General features: G+C 44.0%; 1 protein-coding gene across 1 annotated transcript in view; it reads right to left on the bottom strand.

Annotated features, from left to right (window-relative positions):
* Window positions 1-375: 375 nt before the first annotated feature.
* The window catches only part of LOC136633644 (carcinoembryonic antigen-related cell adhesion molecule 7-like), a 34,503-nt gene continuing 14,876 nt past the window's right edge, over window positions 376-20,002 (bottom strand). Inside the window, exons 3-6 of the mRNA XM_066609402.1 lie at window positions 7,571-7,927; window positions 1,113-1,379; window positions 552-701; window positions 376-443 (exon numbers count right to left, since the gene is read on the bottom strand). Coding sequence (XP_066465499.1) covers window positions 376-443; window positions 552-701; window positions 1,113-1,379; window positions 7,571-7,927 — 842 coding nt within the window. The remainder of the gene's footprint in view (window positions 444-551; window positions 702-1,112; window positions 1,380-7,570; window positions 7,928-20,002) is intronic.

Raw genomic sequence — 20,002 nt, 5'->3', positions numbered from 1 at the left:
TGATCTCGCCAGCCACTCACAGCAGGGGGGTGGTATAGGGCTTAAACGTTGCAGGGGGAAGTTGTAATGCCTTCCCTGTCTTTCAATTGGCCAGAAAAGCGCGCTAACGTCTCAGGGAAGGAAGTGAAAGTAACCAGAACACCGCATGGTGTTCGTTACGAATAACGAACATCCCGAACACCCTAATATTCGCACGAATATCAAGCTCGGACGAACGCGTTCGCTCATCTCTATTAAAAATCTAATCTTTTATAAATTGGAACATTTATTAGAAAGATGTTTCTGACCCATTTCTTCTGGGGTCATCTACATTTGGTTCAGTAGAACAAAGAAGGGGGGGGGTGTTGTCCAGATTTTGCCTCAATTATACAAACATTACAATGTGATTGTATTACAACAGCATGAAAATGGTGATTGATTTACCAAGTTCTTTATAATCTTACCTGCAGTCACAATCACATATTCAGAGACAGTAGCAGTGCGGAGGGTCACTGGGTTCCTCATCACACACGTATATAGTCCTTGATTCTCAGTTGTGGCATTACTAATACCATATTTGTTTATTTTTTGCTCTAAGACTTTTCCATTGAATCCCCATTGGTATTCGGGATCTGGTTCAGAATCAGCAGAACATGTTAATGTGATGGAAGAACCAAGACCAACTAATGATTCACCTTGTATCTGTGCCTTATCTGGGCCATCTGCAAAACAAACAGAAGAAGGTGCAATAAGTAACACTGCCCATAGACATGAGAATTCACAGCCGAACGTAATGATTCTAATGGTATTTTCTCCAATAACTTCTCAGGGGCCAAAGAATAACAGATATTCTTCTGAAAATGTCATCTGTTGTTTTGGAGGTTTTTCACTCATTACTCTGAGGTTTACGGCATCAGATCTGTCAATATAATAGAACTTTCCCTACTTTTTTTTCTGCCTCTTGTGGTGGAATATTTTTTAAACAACCTTCTAATGATGTTTGTAATGTTTCGGGCAGCTCCAGTCATTAGACCACCATGGTATCTGATGTCAGTCAGTCAGGATATCAGCAGACATATATTGGAGATACAGTTTATGATATTCACAGCAGTACAACTATTATGATTACTCACAGGCCACAGATACTCTATAGGGATCACTGGACTCCTTACTGATAAGGTTCTGAGCTTCACATCGGTATTCTCCTGAGTCTGCTCGTTTTACACTGGAGAAGGTGAGAGTTTTATTATCTCCAGATAACTTGGCTTCGGAGAAGATGTGGGCGCCACGCCTGGTCCACGTTATAGTTGTAGTTTTTGAGGTGTCACAAGTTAGGGTGACGGTGTCATTTTCCTTGGGTTGGGTGGTGGGACCTGTGATTTTAGGTTTAGTGACCGGCTCTGTGAATGTAAGAACATAGAGGACAATTGTCATATATAAGATTTCCTGTTTAGATCAAAAGTAGAATTTAATTAATAAATAAAATCTAATATGTCTCAGAATAACTTTTAAGTACTATTTTAGAGAATTCTGAGTTAAAGGATTGTACCAGAATGAACTTTGATCATGTATCAATATGATTGGTGATAAAATTCTGAGCATTGAGGGTCTCCGATCCTGAAAACAGGGTTCCATAACTCCCTGTTTTTTCTCATTGTGGGCCTTCGAGGAGGTTGAATGAAGCGGTGGTTTTGCACGCACGTTGCTCTATTCATTTTCAATGGCACAGCCTGAGATAGCTGACTACAAGTGTGGCCACTTCTCCATTCAGTCTTACATCACTGCAGGTAGGAGTAGTCCCCCCCCCCCCCCCGCAGTGACGAGAATAGGGGGACACAAGTTCCTCATTCTCAAGATAGTGGAGGTCTCAGCACTCAGGCCCCCAGTATTCAGACTTTTATAAGCTTTCCTATAGATCCTAGCCATGAGGGAAGATGAAGCTACTCACCTTTGGCCTCCGCGATGTCCCCTCACAATATGGTCCTGCAAGGACCTGTCTCTGGCTTCTTCGCATGTGCTGGCTGGCAAAATGTCAGGCGTGTGCTCAAAAGCCAGGGCTAGCACAGCAAATTTAAAATCTTGCTCCAGCATACAAAATGTCACATGTTAACGGCGATCATATAACAGTAAAAGAAAAAAAAGTTAAAAGCTTCATCTAGATGAAACTATTAATCTAAGGCCTCCGATAATGTCTCCTGATGACTTCTTTATCCACAGACTTTTCCCTGGCTTCTGGGCATGTACCCGTTCACGAAATGGCGGACGCAAGCGCAGAAGCTGAGGAGGGTCCGGGAAATTTAAAATTTCCTTGCTCCCGACTATCAAAGGTTGCCAAGAGCCTGTGGCAGTGGCCATGGGCCACAGTGAGTGGTCCCTGGGCATGTGATCGCCGTTATCCAATGGTCAAAAAAAAGTTTACGTTTCATCTCCTCTCACCGATGCAATCAGTGAGGGGAGATTAAACTTCTAACTGGAGGCTTCCACATCTGCCCCCCAATGTGATTATCCTCCATAGTCCTTCCCTGGCAAAATGGCGGGTGTGTACGCAGAAGCCGGAGAGGGCTCAGGCCTTATTCAGATCGCTACCTGTAATGCCTATGTGATTTACAGGAAGGCCTAGCCATGTATCCTATAGGTAGATTGGAGCTACAATAGGGGTATTGCTGAACACAGAAGACCTAGTGCTATCACATTTGGGATGAGTCCTCTCAGTTTTTTTTTGCTTGAAACAAAGAAAACTGTCATAAAAGTGATATGTGTGAAAAAAAATTACCATATATATACTCGAGTATAAGGGCGCCCACCCACTGGCGTTTGCGATTTTCGCGCGTTAAAAACGCCGCGTTTTCCGCGCGTTTTTCGCGGCATTTTCGCGGCTTTTTCGCGCCTTTTCCGTTAATTTCCATTGACATTCATGGGTGCGTTAAGAGAAAAATAAGGACACATATGCAACTGACAGTTCCTATGTTAAAAATTGCAACGGACCGAAAAAAAACCCGCCAGTGGACAGGAACACATTCAATACTAATTGCTCTTGAGAAAAAACGCAAAACGCAAAGGAAAAAAAATCGCCAGTGGGTGGGCATTTTTTTATGCTGAAAATAAACAAAAAAAACAACAGGTTGAAGCCGGTCACATGTTCTTTCTCCCGGCGCTGTAGAGAGACGTCCGTCTTGAGGTACGGCCGTCTCCTTCCTGCAGTTACATGGGCGCCGATGCGCCCGTGTGACTGAGCCCTAAGAGCAGCCAAGTAATCTTGTAGGTATGATGCTCTCAGTTTTTGTCTTGTTTTCCCGATATAAAGCCTCCCAACAGGACATTCACTGCACCAGATCAGATACACAACATTGGACATGGAACATGTGAATGTTGATCTCATCACCACAATTAGAGAGGGGAAGATGGAATTACCTGTGGCAAAGCATTTTTGTGGTCAGGGCATAGAGCAGAGGAGAGTTATCATACTCATAACTTCAAGTCGCAGCGTCACAGAATTGGAGAGTATAAATGGCCATTTTTGATACTGATTCTTGAATCAGTGGAGACTATGAAAGGTCTGAAGGAGGTCAAGAAGGGGAAGGGACTTGTTATTTTGTATAGCGCCAGCACTTTTAGGTAATTTGTTTATGTAAATGAGCAGTGCCTGCAGGCATGCGTGCAGAATACTCTTGTTCACTGCACAAAAAAGTTGTGCAGGAACAAACATATTTGATATATATGCTGCTAAAGTAAATACATTTATTTTTATTTATTTATTTTGATATATATGCTGATAACAATGTATTCTAATGCAGGAACTTATTAGGGACTTTAACCCCTTCCCGCTCCATGATGTAAGGGTACGACATGGAGCTGGGGGGTATGTAGGAAGAGAGGTTGCGGGGTGACCTCTCTTCATACAGTGCGGGCGTCAGCTGTTTATTAACCAATTCTGATAGCCGCATTTAAATCCCCCGAACTATGTCCGGGGGGTCCCGTACGGCATCCCCTGCGGTGAGATCTGGTGAGCCGTGCAGGCGTCATGGCAGCCGGGGGCCTTCTGAAAGGCCCCGGGGCTGCCTTAGCAGACTGCCTGTCAAGCCATCCCCGTGGGGTGGCTTGATAGACTGCCTGTTAAATGGCAGTATGACGTAAGGCTACAGCATTACGTCATACTGCAGGAGAGATCAAAGCATCGCTGGTTGTAGTCCCCCAGGGAGACTTTAAAGTAAAGTTAAAAAAAATCAATAAAGTTTTTTTAATTGTAAAAAAAAAAAAGTTATAAAAGTTTAAATCACCCTCCTTTTGCCATGTCTATTATTAAAAAATCTAAATCATAAAATAAAAATATGTATTTGGTATCGCCGCGTCCTTAAACGTCCGATCTATCAGAGTAGTGCATTATTTTTCCCGCACAGTGAACGTCGTCCGAAAAAAAAAATAAAGAACGCCAGAAATGCACTTTTTTAGTTACCCTGTCTCCCAGAAAAAACGTAATAAAAAGCGATCAAAAAGTCTTATGTATTCCAAATTGGTACTATCAAAAACTACAGGATATCCCGCAAAAAATGAATCCTCGCTCAACTACGTCGACGGAAAAATAAAAAAAAGTTATTGCGTGCACAAAATGACCGCATAAAATAATTGAAAAAATTAAATGTCTTTGAAAAAAAAGAGTAGTACAGTAAAAAAAGACTATACAAGTTTGGTATCGTAGTAATCTTACTGATACATAGAATAAAGTTATTATGTCGCTTTTGTTGCAGTTTGTGCACCGTAGAAACAAGGCGCAATGAAAGATGGCGAAATGTCGTTTTTTTTTTCATTTTACTTCACTTAGAATTTTTTTTTAAGTTTTCAGTACATTATATGGTACTTTAAATAGCACCATTGAAAAATAGAAGTCATCCTGCAAAAAACAAGCTCTCATACAGTGATGTAGATGAATAAATAAAGGAGTTACGATTTTTTTGAAGGGGTGAGGAAAAAACGAAAATGGAAAAAGAAAAAGGGGCCGCGTCATTAAGGGGTTAAAGTAGTGGAATTGTATTTATACCAATTTTCATCATAGAAACATCTCTTGTAATCATGTCACACACGGCTCTTGTCCCAAGACTGACAATTGCGTTATTTAGAAAGTAACGTTGCAGCTAAACTGTCAGCTTAAGAAGAGGTTGTTTTCTATTAGACCTCATGTAATGATGTCAGACGATGGTCCCATCTGGTGGGCCAGTCCGACCACACTTGTAGTGGCCCAGAATATTCCTGGCTCCTCCATAAATCTCATGCATCTAATGTCTTGTGTAGATGCACTGTGCAGAAATTGTCTAGTCATTTGTTATGTGTATTGCACAGCTGCAGCATATGAAGAGTTAATGTCTGCATGAAGCTGGGATATGCCTGTGAATGTATCCATGTCATGTCATGTGGTATGCCTGACATTATAAGTACCCTGTTTCCCTGAAAATGATTTTCCAGGATTTTTGAGGATGCAAAATGATTTTCCAGGATTTTTGAGGATGCTTGAAATATAAGCCCTACTTCAAAATTAAGCCCTGCTTACAGTTAATTAAAAAAGTCAATTTAAATAGTGTCCAGGCAGCTATACATATAAAAAAGTTAAATCTTTTTAAGCAAAAATTAATATTAGACACTGTCTTATATTCGGGGAAACATGGTATGAGAGTATAGGTCGTGTGTAGTCCTCCGGGAAGGAGACTGGTGAGTGCCGCCGTGACACATGACAGCTTTACCCTACTAGCTCCTCTGCATTGACCTTGTGTCCCGAGTGGACCCTCTGGGTCACCATACACTCTCATTCAACCTTCTGCTCAAAATTTGCAGCAACATGAATCCCATGTATGAAGGGGTAAAGAAAACATATTCCTCAAAAACTAAGGCAATGAATTGGGACTAGACACCTCAATGACCTAAGCACTTTAGCACTGAGTCTATTGGGAATCCCTGGAGGTGCAGGTGTATTACCAAGATCATATAAATCCAGTGGAAGCTCAGGGGTTACAACCGACAGCTAATGAATAAATACCGAGTCCCCCACTGAATAGCACTCCAGCCAACCGCACTCCGTCTGAGGATCATAGCATTTTACAACACCATCATTTTGCAACTTGCAGTGTTCCTATTGTGTATACATCGCAAGTTTCCTGGCCCATTGTTCTTGCTTCTCTCTTTCACATTTACATTCCACTATTCAACATTGTCTTTTGATTCCCCATTTGGCTTCCTTAGCGTAAATCTTTTTGCGCATTTTCCCCTATTTGTATAGAAAAGAAAATTTAAATTTAACCCCCTCACATATTTTGTATCATCGTATCTATAAGGACCTGAACAATAAATTGAACACACTATCTTGCACGGCAAATAAACATTAAAAAAGCACCTGAAAAACAGAGGCAAAATGCTTATTTTGTTCAATTTGCCTCCCAAAACATGCAATAAAAGTGATCAAAAAAGCTGTTTGTACCCCAAAATGGTAAAATAATAACTACAGCTCGTCATTCATAAAACAAGTCCTCATACGGCCACGTCGATTGAAAACTAAAAAAGTTATGGCTTTTGAAAAGTGGAAATGAAAATCCCCCAAAAATCGTTGTGTCCTCATGGCCAAAAAAGGCCATGTCACTAAGTGGTTAAAAGTAGCCTCAGTTATCAAGACATTAGTCCATAGAACTCAAATGTCTTTCTGGTATCCAAAGCTGAGACAGTTGGCAGTTTCCCCCGCCAAACAAATACTCTAACAGAAATAGGCCACACTTCAGCACGAACTCCGGACCTGCAGTAAAGGCGTCTCTCAAATGCAGGGAATTCCCCAATGAAGTTATTCACTTGAGTCTTCTCAATAGCTGGGTTCTGGCGTTTGCAAAAAGGCCATACAGGAGGGCCCGATGCAGGACTCCAGCCGGTAGCCAAAACACATCCTTTTCCACATATTAACTAGCAGCAACTGCCTAAAGCATCAAAAGTGTGTCTGCATTGGTGTTTTCCCAAATACATGCTCCCTGCAGCTAATGAACATTAGCACCGATTCAGTTTTAGGGACATTATTTGCAAATACAAATTATAGCCACAAGAGGGCAGCATAACACAAAAAAATTATGTCATTATACACTGGTCCTTCACAGCATTGTAGCAGTAACCCCTTACACAGATATGTGAGTCCTCAGCTTCCAAGGTCTGGAAGGGATCCAAAAATCTAATTGCATCAATGCTGAGATACTAATGGATATTAACAATAGTGGTTGTACTGATTCTAATTGTACACTGTAATATAATTGTATTATTGAACATATGTGTGTTGGCAATAACATGTACAAGTACCGGTTGTTATACTGACATGCCATATATCAGCACCAGGGAGTATATAAGTCACTGATAATGACCATGTGTCACTGTGCTTCTTTTACTGATCCTATGCTGCTATATTATTATTCTGTAAAGGATAAACTGTTCTCATGCCAATCAGAGGCCATATCTCCCGAGCCCGTTAGGAAATCGAAGCTGAAGTCTGATTGGCTGTAATGTGCAATTAGGATGTCTCTCTGAGACAGTTTTTATACAATATACTCAGAAAGGAGGAAAAAGTGATACTCACCATAGACGGTCAGATTCACATTTATATCCTGTGCTGCCCTCACTGTCTGTATCTTCACTGTATAGTTGCCCCCATCTGTGATCTGAAGATCTTTGATCTGTAATGATCCGTTACTGAAAGCTGTGATCCTAGGATTGTACTGAGGTCCATTAACTGGAGGGAGACTACTGCCAGGAATATCTGACAGGATCTGATACTGAGCATTTGTATTTGGTCCTTTAAACCAGGAAAAGCCCACAATTTCCTCAGTAATCCCAGTAACTCTCAGGGTGACGGCTCCATTAATAACTGGATACTGAGGGATTAGCTGGATGCTCCTCTGTCCGCTGGTCACATCCACTGCCAGGCCGAGGAGAACTACAAGAGAAAAGATCATCAGGTTCTTAGTACTTTTATACAGACTACAAACCTTGCAATAAAACACTCCCTGACATTACATCTGTATGAAGGATTCGGCTCCTGTGCCCTCCGCTCGTTCTATCAGGATTTATTGACGAGAAAATCATTCAACCGGATTGTGACCCTTAATTCTTACAATATACAGATGTAGCAGAGCTGACTATATCATTTAACTGTAGCCTACTTTTGTCCATTGAATTTTGAGAGACATAACTGTTTAATGTTTCCCATTGACGTAGCCCAATGCTCCCCGACCAGTTGGCTCAGGAGCCACGTGTGGCTTGTTACCTCTTCACTCTGCGGCTCACAATGCAAGATCTGAGTTTCAGCCATATGCTCCGAATAAAATGAGATTTGTGTTAAGAATATTACAGACATCTCTTATGCCAAGCAAAGCTCCAATTTAGTGTTGGTTTACTGGTGTGTTAAATATCAAACTGAAATATAAATTTACAAAGTGGAAATTCATGTTTCACCATCTTATAACCTGTACTAGCTGATATTTCCCGGCTTTGCCCTAGTTAATTTGGTACAGGGGTTTACCTGTTGTTTGCATGGAAAACATTTTGAAGCTGTGGTTACTTTAGAGGAACCGAGAAATAAAATATGTATATACAGAGGAGCGGTAGATACTCTTCAGACTGCAAGTACAGATGTCTCTCTACAGAATGTGCCACCCCTCCCACTCTCCTCACTTTTTACCCTTAAAAGGTAACGTCCATTTTTATTAAAATTTACCCCCAGACTAGAGGTTGCAGCCCCTTCTTAGCCTTAAAGGCATGCTCCATGCCTGTGGTCCATGGCAGCTTCCTTTTGTACTTTACAGCCTTTCAGTATATACACATAGAGGTTAGTTAGATTCTTCTCAGTATATACACATAGAGGTGAGGTAGATTCTCTTCAGTATATGCACATAGAGGTGAGGTAGATTCTCTTCAGTATATGCACAGAGAGGTGAGGTAGATTCTCTTCAGTATATGCACACAGAGGAGAGGTAGATTCTCCTCAGTATATACACAGAGAGGACAATTATATTTTCCTGAGTATATATACATAGCGAGGAGGTAGATTCTCTTCAATATATACACATAGAGTACACATAGAGGTAAGGTAGATTCTCCTCAGTGTACAAATCATTTCCATAGGCTTTATGGTTTCTGAGAAAAGAACTATCTCATGTAGTTTTTCATGAATTGAATATTGAAGTTGTGACCCCTTTAATTTTCCCATTTAGGATGTAAATAATGCTCGTAGCAAATTTCATGATTGTGCGGTACAGATGTGTGTTAATAGTTACATTACATAGGGGGCCACTTACTTTTGCACTTACAATTGAATAATCGAGTTGCGACCCCTTTACTTTTCCTATTTAGGACCTAAAGAATGGTCATGCCAAATTTTCAAATTTGTACGACACCGGAAAGTTAGACAATTAGATTAGGTACATTACATAGGGGGTCACTTAATTTTGTACTTAGAATTGAATAATCAAGTTGTGACCCCTTTATTTTTCCTATTTAGGATCTAAGGAACGCTCATGCTAAATTTCAAGTTTGTATGACAGTCAGTGAGGGCTTTCTCCTTTATATATATGTACTGAAGGTAAAAGGCAACAACTCAGGTCGTGAACCTCCAAAGCATGTATGCCCCTCGCAGAATATGTGCGCTCCTTCCACAAACCGTGTCCCCCAAACAGTATGTGCACCCCCTGTGAAACTAAATGCTCCCCATACCAATGTGAAATGAATCTACAAGACATATTAGTACATAGCGATTTTAAACAAAAAGTTAACCCCCTATTCTGTCGCTTAATGGCCAAACAATTTGTTTTACTTTTTCATTGTCATGTTCCAAGAATCATAACATTTTTATTTTGTCATCAGCACACCCACGAGAGCTTGTTTTTTTTCACAACAAGGTGCATTTTTTTAATGGCACCACTTTGTGGTGCATATAAAGTTTTGTTAAAAAACTTGGTGGGGGATGGCAGAAAAAAAGAAATTCGCCCACTTTTTTTAAAATTAGTTTTTTACAGCGTTCACTGTACAGTATAAGTGCCAAATTAATTTTAACTCTGTGTGTCAATACAATTACATGCAAATAAGGAAGATTGAATAATATCTCTGCAGTGCAACCTATTGGATGGCAGCATTCCTTCAAATCTATGTCCGACCCTTTATACAGCTCTTTATAACAATGATTGGGAATTGAAAGCTAAGCCAGAATCCATACACATACAGCTGTTTCGGACATTTTGCCTCATCAGTGTGCAGTAGGTGGTGCTGCAGAGGTATTGTTCCATCCTCCTTATTTGCATGTATTTCCCAGAGGAGCATGTATGGCCCTATAAGTTTCCTCACTAGGTGTCTCCATACACCTTGTAGGTGCTCTCCTTAAAGGGAGATGATACTCCTCCTGACCCACGTCACATGCCTCTCACACTGATGAGGGGCAAACCCCCAAAACAGCTGTCTGTGTATGGATTCTGGCTTGGTTTTCAATTAGCCCTTGGCCCTTCTTATTAGCTGAAAACAGCTGCATAGAAGTCTATCAGACCTGAAGTGGAATAGAACTTGGGTGAGTGCTTGTCCCTTTCCTTTCAGTGAACAATGGAAGCCTCAGCATCTGGACCCCCATTGATCACAACTTTGACGTGTCCCAATGACATGTCAAAATTTTTTTAAAAGTGCAGTTACTCTTTAACCTCTTAACGACGCAGCTCTTTTTTCCCTGTTTTCTTTTTTTCCTCCCCCTGTTAAAAAATCGTAACTTCTTTATTTATCCATTAATGTAGCTGTCTGAAGGCTTGTTTTTTGCGGGACAAGTTGTATTTTTCAATGGTACTATTCAACCCCTTAGTGACAAAGCCTGTTTGCGCCTTAGTGACGGAGCCAAATTTGGAAATCTGACATGTGTCACTCAACATAGCATAACTCCGTAAAGGTTTTGCATATCCCAGTGATTCTGACATTGTTTGTTCGCCACATGTTGTACTTCATTTAGGTTGTAAAAATAGACCAATAGAATTTGTGTATATTTATTAAAAGTACCAATATTGGAAACATTTTGAAAAAACTGTCAATTTTTCACATTTTCAACTGTAATATCTCAAATATGTGCAAACATACTGTACAAATTTTTGATAGGATATATATTTCCATCTGTTTACTTTATTCTGAATGCACATTTGAAAAACGTTCGATTTTTTTAACCATTTAGATGACGTACAAATTTAACATTACTTTTCAGCATTTTGAGGAACACTTTGTTTCCTTACAGCAAGCCAGGTTTGCAAAGGGTCATGAGTGTCAGAATGATAGATGCCCCCACAAATGACCCCAATTTAGAAACTACACCCCTTAATGTATTCACTGACGGGTGTCATGAGTATTTTGACCCCACAGTTTTTATTCAGGAATTAATTCAATTTAGAGGAGAAAAAATAAAATTTCATATTTTTGCAAATATGTCATTTTAAAGACATATATTTTTCCTATAGTACACATGAAAATGAGGATTTACACCCCAAAATGGATGCCCCTGTTTCTCATGTGTTCAGAAATATACCCATTGTGGCCCTAATCTTATGTTTGGATGAACAACGGGGTCCAAAATGAAAGGCGTAGTTGGAGTTTTTCAGAACAGAAATTTTGCTTGAAGGCGTTTTAGGCCCCATAGCACACTTGTAGAGCTCTGTAGAGTGGCATCGCATCGGTGAGGGGAGATGAAATTTCACCTTTAGAGATGAGCTAGCACACTCGTCCGAGCTTGATGCTCGTTCGAAAATTAGGGTGCTCGAGATGCTCGTTACTCGAGACGAGCACCATGCGGTACTCGAGTCAATTCCATTTCCTTTCCTGCATGTTTAGCGCTATTTTCTAGCCAATAGACATGCAGGGAAGGCATTACCAGCCCTATCCCACCTCCCTGCAGTGAATGGCTGGCGAGATCAAGTGACCGCTGAGTATTTAAAGCGGTCCCGCCCGCGGCTCGCCTCAGACACACACTGGGAGAGATTAGGAAAAGTGCTGCTGGCGAGATAGGGAAAGTGTTAGTGTAGGATCCTTGGGGGCCACATCTGACTGTGTGCATTACTGTTGTGGCTGGCTGGGAGCAGTTTTTTTTTTTTTAATTTTGTTTTGAAAATCAGTTTTATTAGATTTTTTGTTGCATACATGTAACTTGGCATATATAAGAATCAGTTTGAAGCCTAGTCCCTTTGGGCTAGGAGCTGTATGGCAGCCGTAACAAATAACAACTGTAAATAAACATAATGTTTAACACTAACTTTTACCCTTACGCCGGGTATTCTAATGTCTCTCGTATATAGTTCTTGGTGCATATTAGACTGTTAGACAAAACAGTGGTGGGGGGGGTACGTGGGAGTGTAGGGGACCGCGGGGGTGGGGTAGATAGGAGAGGGTAAGGTGTGTGGGAGGAGTGAGGTGCTTGGCTTCCGAGTTTTTTGCTCGATTGTCTGTTCCATGGGACTCTCGGTGCTTCCTGTAAACAATCTTAGTTCGGCAATCAGATCGTCTCTTCTATACTTCGGATCTCTCTATAGGTGTATTTTAGTTCGTTTGCTTATGCTAGTTCATCTTTATGTGTATGTGGTAATCCGTCAGGGAGGGGGGATCCTCTGAGAAGGTACAGCACAAACCATCTTCATATGACCCTCATCAATCCCTCCACATCAGGGCCTTCCACGGGCTCCATCTCTGGATAAATTCGTCATGTTTTCCTCTTCCCCAGCTTGCTAGTTCTTCTATGTTGCAGATTAGGTCTACTTTTTCCCTCCACTGATTCAGTGATGGGGGAAATTCCTTTAGCCACAATAGGGGGATCAGAGCCTTTGCTGCATCAATGGCTAGGGCGACTAGTTTGTTCCTCATAGGATGGAAGGCTGCAGAGAGTCTCCAGAGAAAGATCAGATCAGCACTGAGTTTTAAGTTTGGAGATATGCCTTTTAGCATTTTTTCTACTCCCTTCCAGAATGGGATAATAAGGGGGCATTCCCACCATATATGGAGGTATGAGCCCACTCCCTGATTGCACCTCCAGCATTTGTCTTGGGTGGTTAGTTTATAGGCGGCTAATCATTGGGGGGTTTTATACCACCGTACCAAGAGCTTATAGTGGCATTCTTGCATTAGTACACATGGGGAAAGGCCAAATGCAGTGTTTAATATAAGTTTTACTTCCGCTGGGGAGAGTGATATATTTAGTTACTTTTCCCATGATGCTAAGAATGCAGTCTTGGTAGCTGTGGCTGAGGAGATGAACTTTTTCCCTAAATTAGAAATTTTTCTTGGTACAGTGGACCCCTCGCCCAGGATCTTTTCGAAGGGGGTTTTGGGTCTTGTAGATTTGTAAGTATTCAGGAATTTCCCTATAGAGCTGATTATGTAGGCTGTCTGTAGGTAGGAGAATTTGTGATTGGGAAGTAGGTTCTGGAGGATCTCTTCAGGTTTTTTGTGAGCTTGAAGTTGTATCTCCTCCACCTTCCTTGCGGAAAAGCTTTTCCAAAGGCTCTCCGTTGCAGGGTCTGGGGGGACCCCTATCAACTTATGTAAGGCTCTCAGTGGTGAGAGCGGGGAGGGTGTAGGGGCTAGGGAATCCCTAAGGTCGTCCCAGGCCTCGCAGGGGCCCCTAAGGAGGGGGTTAAAGTTTGTTGTTTTATATTTGGATTTCGTGGGGTACCACAAGTCCTCCATTAAAGATGGGCCGTGCGATTTCTCTGAAAGGTTAAATAGTAGACAATCTTTCGTAGGGTGAGCCAGCTCCATCCAGTAGCTTAACTGGGTTGCCCTATGGTATTCCCTTACACAGGGTAAGTCAATTCCTCCTTCCGATCGTCGCTTTACCATCAGACTATATGCCAAGCGCGGTCTCCTCTGTCTCCAAACATAGCTGGAGAAAGCTCTCCTTATGCTTTCAAAGAAGGTTCTAGGTAGGGAAATCGGAATCATGCGTATTTTATACAAGATTATTGGTAAAACATATGATTTTATAATGTTTTTTCTACCGAACCACGAAAAAAAAGGGAGATCAAAGGCGGATAACTTGTTTTTATGTGTGATATGAGAGGCTTAAAGTTATACGGGTGGGAGCAGTTTTGCACAATTTTTTTCTTCCATCTGAGGCTGTGCAGGCTATTACAGCTATATTGTTCTCAGTCTGCAGTCAATTATACAGAGTATGACGAAAGTGCTTCTGAGATAGGGACAGTGGTAGTGTAGGATCCTGTCTACAAGAACCCCAACGGTCCTTCTTAGGGCTACCTCTGACCATGTGCATTTTACTGGGTGGCTGGTGGGAGTTGCAGTGCTTCAGTATTACACAGCTAGGCCTGTTTGCAGCCTTCCGTATAATTTTTCTCTGGCTGCAGTTTGCGTTACAATACCGCTGTCAGCGTGAAAGTGTACGCAAATAATTCTATAATTATTTACACCGGTCTGTGTCTGCAGTAAATTATACGCACAGCCTAGGGCCAACACAGCCACTTTTAGAGGGAAAGTGATATACACTATACAGCCTGTATTCTTTTTCAAAAAAAAAAACAGCTCCTTCGTTGGGCTGCATCTCACCATCTGCATTTTACTGGGTGGCTGCTGGGAGTTGTAGTGCTTCAGTATTTCACAGCTAGGCCTGTTTGCAGCCTTCCGTGCAATTTTTTTCTGGCTGCAGTTTGCGTTACAATACTGCCATCAGCGTGAAAGTGCACGCAAATAATTCCATAATTATTTACACCGGTCTGTGACTGCAGTGAATTAGACCGTGGTCTCACCGCTAAACAGTACGGTAATATTACCGGGGCCACTGCAAAGTATTTCAGCTCAGCTGCTGTGCAGAGCGTCCCACAATACCATTTCCGTTGGTGGGGTTGAGATCGCTGCAGTTACCAGCACTATCCACTGGCTTTACAGTCTTCTCCCACTCCACATAGCCTCTATAATCTAAAAGTCTCTGCGAGCAGTAAATTACCTCAAGGTATCAGCGCAAGACAGCGGGTTACTTATTTCCTAGTCATAGCATAGAGCCTCCGCTATCTACAAGTCTCTGTGTGCGGTGAATTAGGGCCCAGTTGTCAGTGCTGTACAATGGGGTAATTTATTTGGCCCCTGCTCTATTCATAATCTGCCATGATGAGGTGTAGGGGTAGGGGTCGAGGACGTGGACGCGGACGAGGACGCTGAGGTCCGAATGAGGGTGTGGTTACAGGCCGAGTTCCTGGTCCAGGTGAATCACAGCCGGCTGCTGCAGGATTAGGAGAGAGGCAAGTTTCTGGGGTCCCCAGCTTCATATCACAATTTATGGGTCCACATGGTAGACCTTTATTACAAACAGAGCAGTGTGAGCAGGTCCTGTCGTGGATGGCAGAAAATCCATCCAGCAATGTATCGGCCACCAAGTCTTCTACGCAGTCCACTGCTGCAACTCTGAATCCTCTGGCTGCTGCTCCTCCTTCCTCCCAGCCTCCTCACTCCATGAAAATGACATATTCTGATGAGCAGGCAGACTCCTAGGAACTGTTCTTGGGTCCCTGCCTTGAGTGGGAAAAAATGGTTCCTCTCTCACCTGAGGAGTTTGTCGTGACCAATGCCCAACGTTTGGAAAGCTCCCGGGGTCCGGGTGATGAGGCTGGGGACTTCTGGCAACTGTCTCAAGAGCTTTCAGTGGGTGAGGAGGATGATGATGATGAGACACAGTTGTCTATCAGTGAGGTAGTAGTAAGGGCAGTAAGTCCGAGGGAGGAGCGCACAGAGGATTCGGAGGAAGAGCAGCTGGACGATGAGGTGACTGACCCCACCTGGTTTGCTAAGCCTAGTGAGGACAGGTCTTCAGAGCGGAAGGCCAGTGCAGCAGCAGGACAGGTTGGAAGAGGTAGTGGGATGGCCAGAGGTATAGGCAGGGCCAGAGCAAAGAATCCCCCAACTGTCTCCCAAAGCACACCCTCGCGCCAAGCCTCCGTGCAGAGGGCTTGGTGTTCAAAGGTGTGAATGTTTTTCAGTGAGAGCGCGGACGACCAACGAACAGTGGTGTGCAACCTGTGTCGCACCAAGATTAGCCGGGGAGCCACCACTACCAGCCTTACCACCACCAGCATGCGCAGGCATATGTTGGCCAAGCACCCCACAAGGTGGTACGAAGGCCGTTCACCGCCTACTCAGCTTAGATGACAAGAGACACATGGCCCCCGAACTGTTGAAGGGTCTGACAGAGCAGACCGACCTCTGGCTTTAGCCGCTGAGCCTCCAACCGGGCATGATCGTGTGTGACAATGGCCGTAACCTGATGGCGGCTCTGCAGCTCGGCAGCCTCACACACATGCCATGCCTGGCTCACGTCTTCAATCTGGTGGTTCAGCGGTTTCTGAAAAACTACCCGCACTTGTCTGAGCTGCTCGGCAAGGTGTGCCGCGTCTGCGTACATTTCCGCAAGTCCACCACGGACGCTGCCACCCTGAGGACCCTGCAACATCGTTTTAATCTGCCAGAGCACCGACTGCTGTGCGACATGCCCACAAGGTGGATTTCTACGCTGCACATGTTGTCCAGGCTCTATGAGCAGCGTAGAGCAATAGTGGAATACCAACTCCAACATGGGCGGCGTAGTGGTAGTCAGCCTCCCCAATTCTTTACCGACGAGTGGGCCTGGATGGCAGACATCTGCCAGGTCCTCGGAAACTTTGAGGAGTCTACCCAGATGTGAGCGACGATGCTGCAATCATTAGCATTGCCATCCCGCTGCTATGCCTGCTGAGAAGTTCGCTGCAAAGCATAAAGGCCGAAGCTTTGCGGTTGGAACAGGAGACGGGGGATGACAGTATGTCGCTTGATAGCCAGACCACCCTTCTCGACCCACGGTATAAGGAGAGACTTTCCACTCTCATTCCCGAAGAGGAAAGTGGTACGAGAATGATGCAATACCACAGGGCCCTGGTGGAAAAAATGATGCTAAAATTCCCATCTGACAGCGCTAGTGGCAGAAGATGCAGTTCGGAGGGCCAAGTAGCAGGGACAGAGCAGGGATCAGTCAGCATGTCCAGCGCAGGCTCCCCAGCAAGACTGCGTCACCACTCCCCAGTCAAGGCTGATTCGGAAGGAGCACTGTAAAAAGATGGTGAGGGAGTACGTAGCCGATCGTACCACCATCCTCCGTGATGCCTCTGCTCCATACAACTATTGGGTGTCAAAACTGGACACGTGGCATGAACTTGCGCTGTATGCCCTGGAGGTGCTGGCTTGCCCTGCCGCTAGTGTCTTGTCAGAGAGGGTGTTTAGTGCAGCTGGGGGAATCATCACGGATAAGAGTACCCGCCTGTCAACTGCCAGTGCCGACATGCTTACACTCATCAAGATGAACAAAGCCTGGATTTCCCCAGACTTCTCTTCTCCACCGCGGAGATCAGCGGAACCTAAAGATTCTTTTAGCTGCAACCACAGATAAAAGCATTCTTCTCTATCACTGGAAAAACGGGCATTTAGCTTTGTCAATCTGTCTCTGATATTAGTCCTCCTCCTCCTACTCCTCCTCCTGAAACAGTATCCAAGGAGGCGGCAGCATGAACGGTGTAGAAATTGTAGAAAAAGGTTTTATTGCTCCATAAAATGGTGACGTTTCGACTTAATCTAAGTCTTTTTCAAGCCTAATACATTGCCATAAACACACATCTTATATAGTGAGGACAGACAAGGAGGACACTCCTCCAACTCCTTAATTAGTAAGTAATACAGCACACATGAAACAAAAAACAGACATGGACTATACAAAAGACAAGATTCTCTACACATCTACATTAAGGTAAAACCTGGACTGCATCCATGTGTTGGGCTGCTCCACACAGCGTACGACTATGTCTCCATTCGTGTGTTCAGCCGGACATGATGTCACTCGCAGTGCCTTGGGCGACACAAGGTGTTTGCTGGGACCGAGCCTGACCCAGGGCCCACTCACATACTTCCCATACAGAGTATTGCTGCAATGTGGAGATGTGTAGAAGTGCTGGTCTGGCACCTGAGTCCCCTTTATGCCCACGTTTGCGGCTCGTGACATTTTTGTGACGGAGGTGGCACGGGATTGGAATGAAGATCGTACGTCAATTTATCATCAATTCTTAACAGCATTGTGGGCCATCGCCCACCCCTTTCGAAGAGGGTCACCGCCTGGCCCTGCCAACCCTCTGCAGTGTGTGCCTCCAGTTCTTCCTCATCGCAGACGCACTGAGAAATAGACATGAGGGTGGTGTGGTTATGAAGTGAGCGTGTGGCATGAGGGCAGCTGAAGGCTGCGCAGAGACACTTTTGTGTGCGCTGTGGACGCAGGGTCGTGCGGGGGGTTGGGTAGCATGTAACCCAGGAGAAGAGGCAGCGGTTTGACCCGCAGGCAGTGATTGTCCTTGGTTGCAGGTAGTGTAGTGCCTTGCTAATGAGGATTTGTCCGAAGTAAAAATTGTTAGGGGGTGGGGCAGACTCTAGCCCCTATTGTGGCTTAACAGCGAAACCTGGGAGCCTGAGATGCAGCCCTGCATGCTACCTCTGCCCTTCCCTATCCGTTTCTGTGGCGTTTCCATGACTTTCGGATGTTTTCCAGAGTTTCACAAGTGAAGACCTATGCGGAGCATCGGTCATATACAAAAATGCTCGAGTCGCCCATTGACTTCAATGGGGTTCGTTACTCGAAACGAGCTCTCGAGCATCGCGGAAGGTTCGACTTGAGCAACGAGCACCCGAGCATTTTGGTGCTCACTCATCTCTATTCACCTTTTTTTTACTCTTATGTTATCGCCATTATCCATTGGATAACGGCGAATACGTGATCAGGAACCGCTCAGGAACAGCTAAGTTTTGTATCCAGGAGCAGGGAGATTTTAAAATACCCTGGCAATCCACGGTTCTTGCGCATGCATCTGCCATCTTGGCGACGGGAGCGTGCGCAAAAGCTGGGATAAGGTCCCCGGATAAATCTGAGGCCTTAGGTACGTCATTTCATCCTCCCTCATGGATATGATCCATGGGGGGAGATGAAACATAAGCTTTTTAAACTTTTTTTTACTTAAATTTTTTTTTTTTTTTTTAACTTTTTTACACCTTTTTTTTTACTTTAAATGATCACTGTTATCCGTTGGATAACAGTGATCACGTCCCTGATGACCTCTCTCTGCTCCTGGCTATACATGGTAGCCAGGAGCAGAGGGATTTTGAATTACCCGGGGCTCGAGCCCCTCTGTGCACGCGCCCAATGATTGACATCGGGCGCGCATGTGCAGAAGGGGACTTCGGGTCCCAGGAGACCTGGACATCGCACAGGACCCGAGGTGAGTATTTTCACTTCCTCTCATGGATCGGATCCATGAGAGGAGGGGAAACTGGCACTTTTTTAAACTTTTTAAAACTTTTTCGCGATCGCCGCTATCCATTGGACTTTCCCTGGTTCCCGGCTACCTTCAGGAGCCAGGAGCCAGGAGATTTTAAATTTGCCGAGCTACCGGCCTTCTGCGCATGCGCGTAACGTCATACGTCTGGCGCTCATGCGCAGAAGAGTGCGATAAGTCCCGGAGGACCAGTGCACCGCGGGACACCTCCGACAAGGCGTGTGAGTAATCTCAGCTGCCCTGATGGGTCCGATCAATCAGGGCAGCTGAATATCTAACTTTTAAAAAACTTTTTCTCACTTTATTGAGATCGGTGCTATCCATTGGATAGCGCCGATCGCATTGCCAGGGGGGGCTCCCCGCAGCCCGGGATGACAGCTCCATGCTGTCGGGTACCTGCGGGCACTGACAGCATGGAGCTGTCACATCCTCAGCTAAGAGGGCATTCATCGAAAGAGGATGCATGTTTTTATGTCCTCTAGGATTAAAGCCCACTTAGCAAGGACGTAGAAAGGCAATAGTGCCGTTACTAAAGGGTTAATGTACCATATAATGTACTGAAAAAGTTTTTAAGTGGAGCAAAATGAAAAAAAAAAAAGAACTTCCGCCATCTTTCGCCTTGTTCGTCTTGTTTCTACAGTGCACAAACTGCAACTAAA

Source organism: Eleutherodactylus coqui, chromosome 6 (genome assembly GCF_035609145.1).
Source record: "Eleutherodactylus coqui strain aEleCoq1 chromosome 6, aEleCoq1.hap1, whole genome shotgun sequence".
In the NCBI taxonomy this organism is placed as follows: Eukaryota; Metazoa; Chordata; class Amphibia; order Anura; family Eleutherodactylidae; genus Eleutherodactylus; species Eleutherodactylus coqui.
This window is presented reverse-complemented; position numbering and strand designations above follow the sequence as displayed.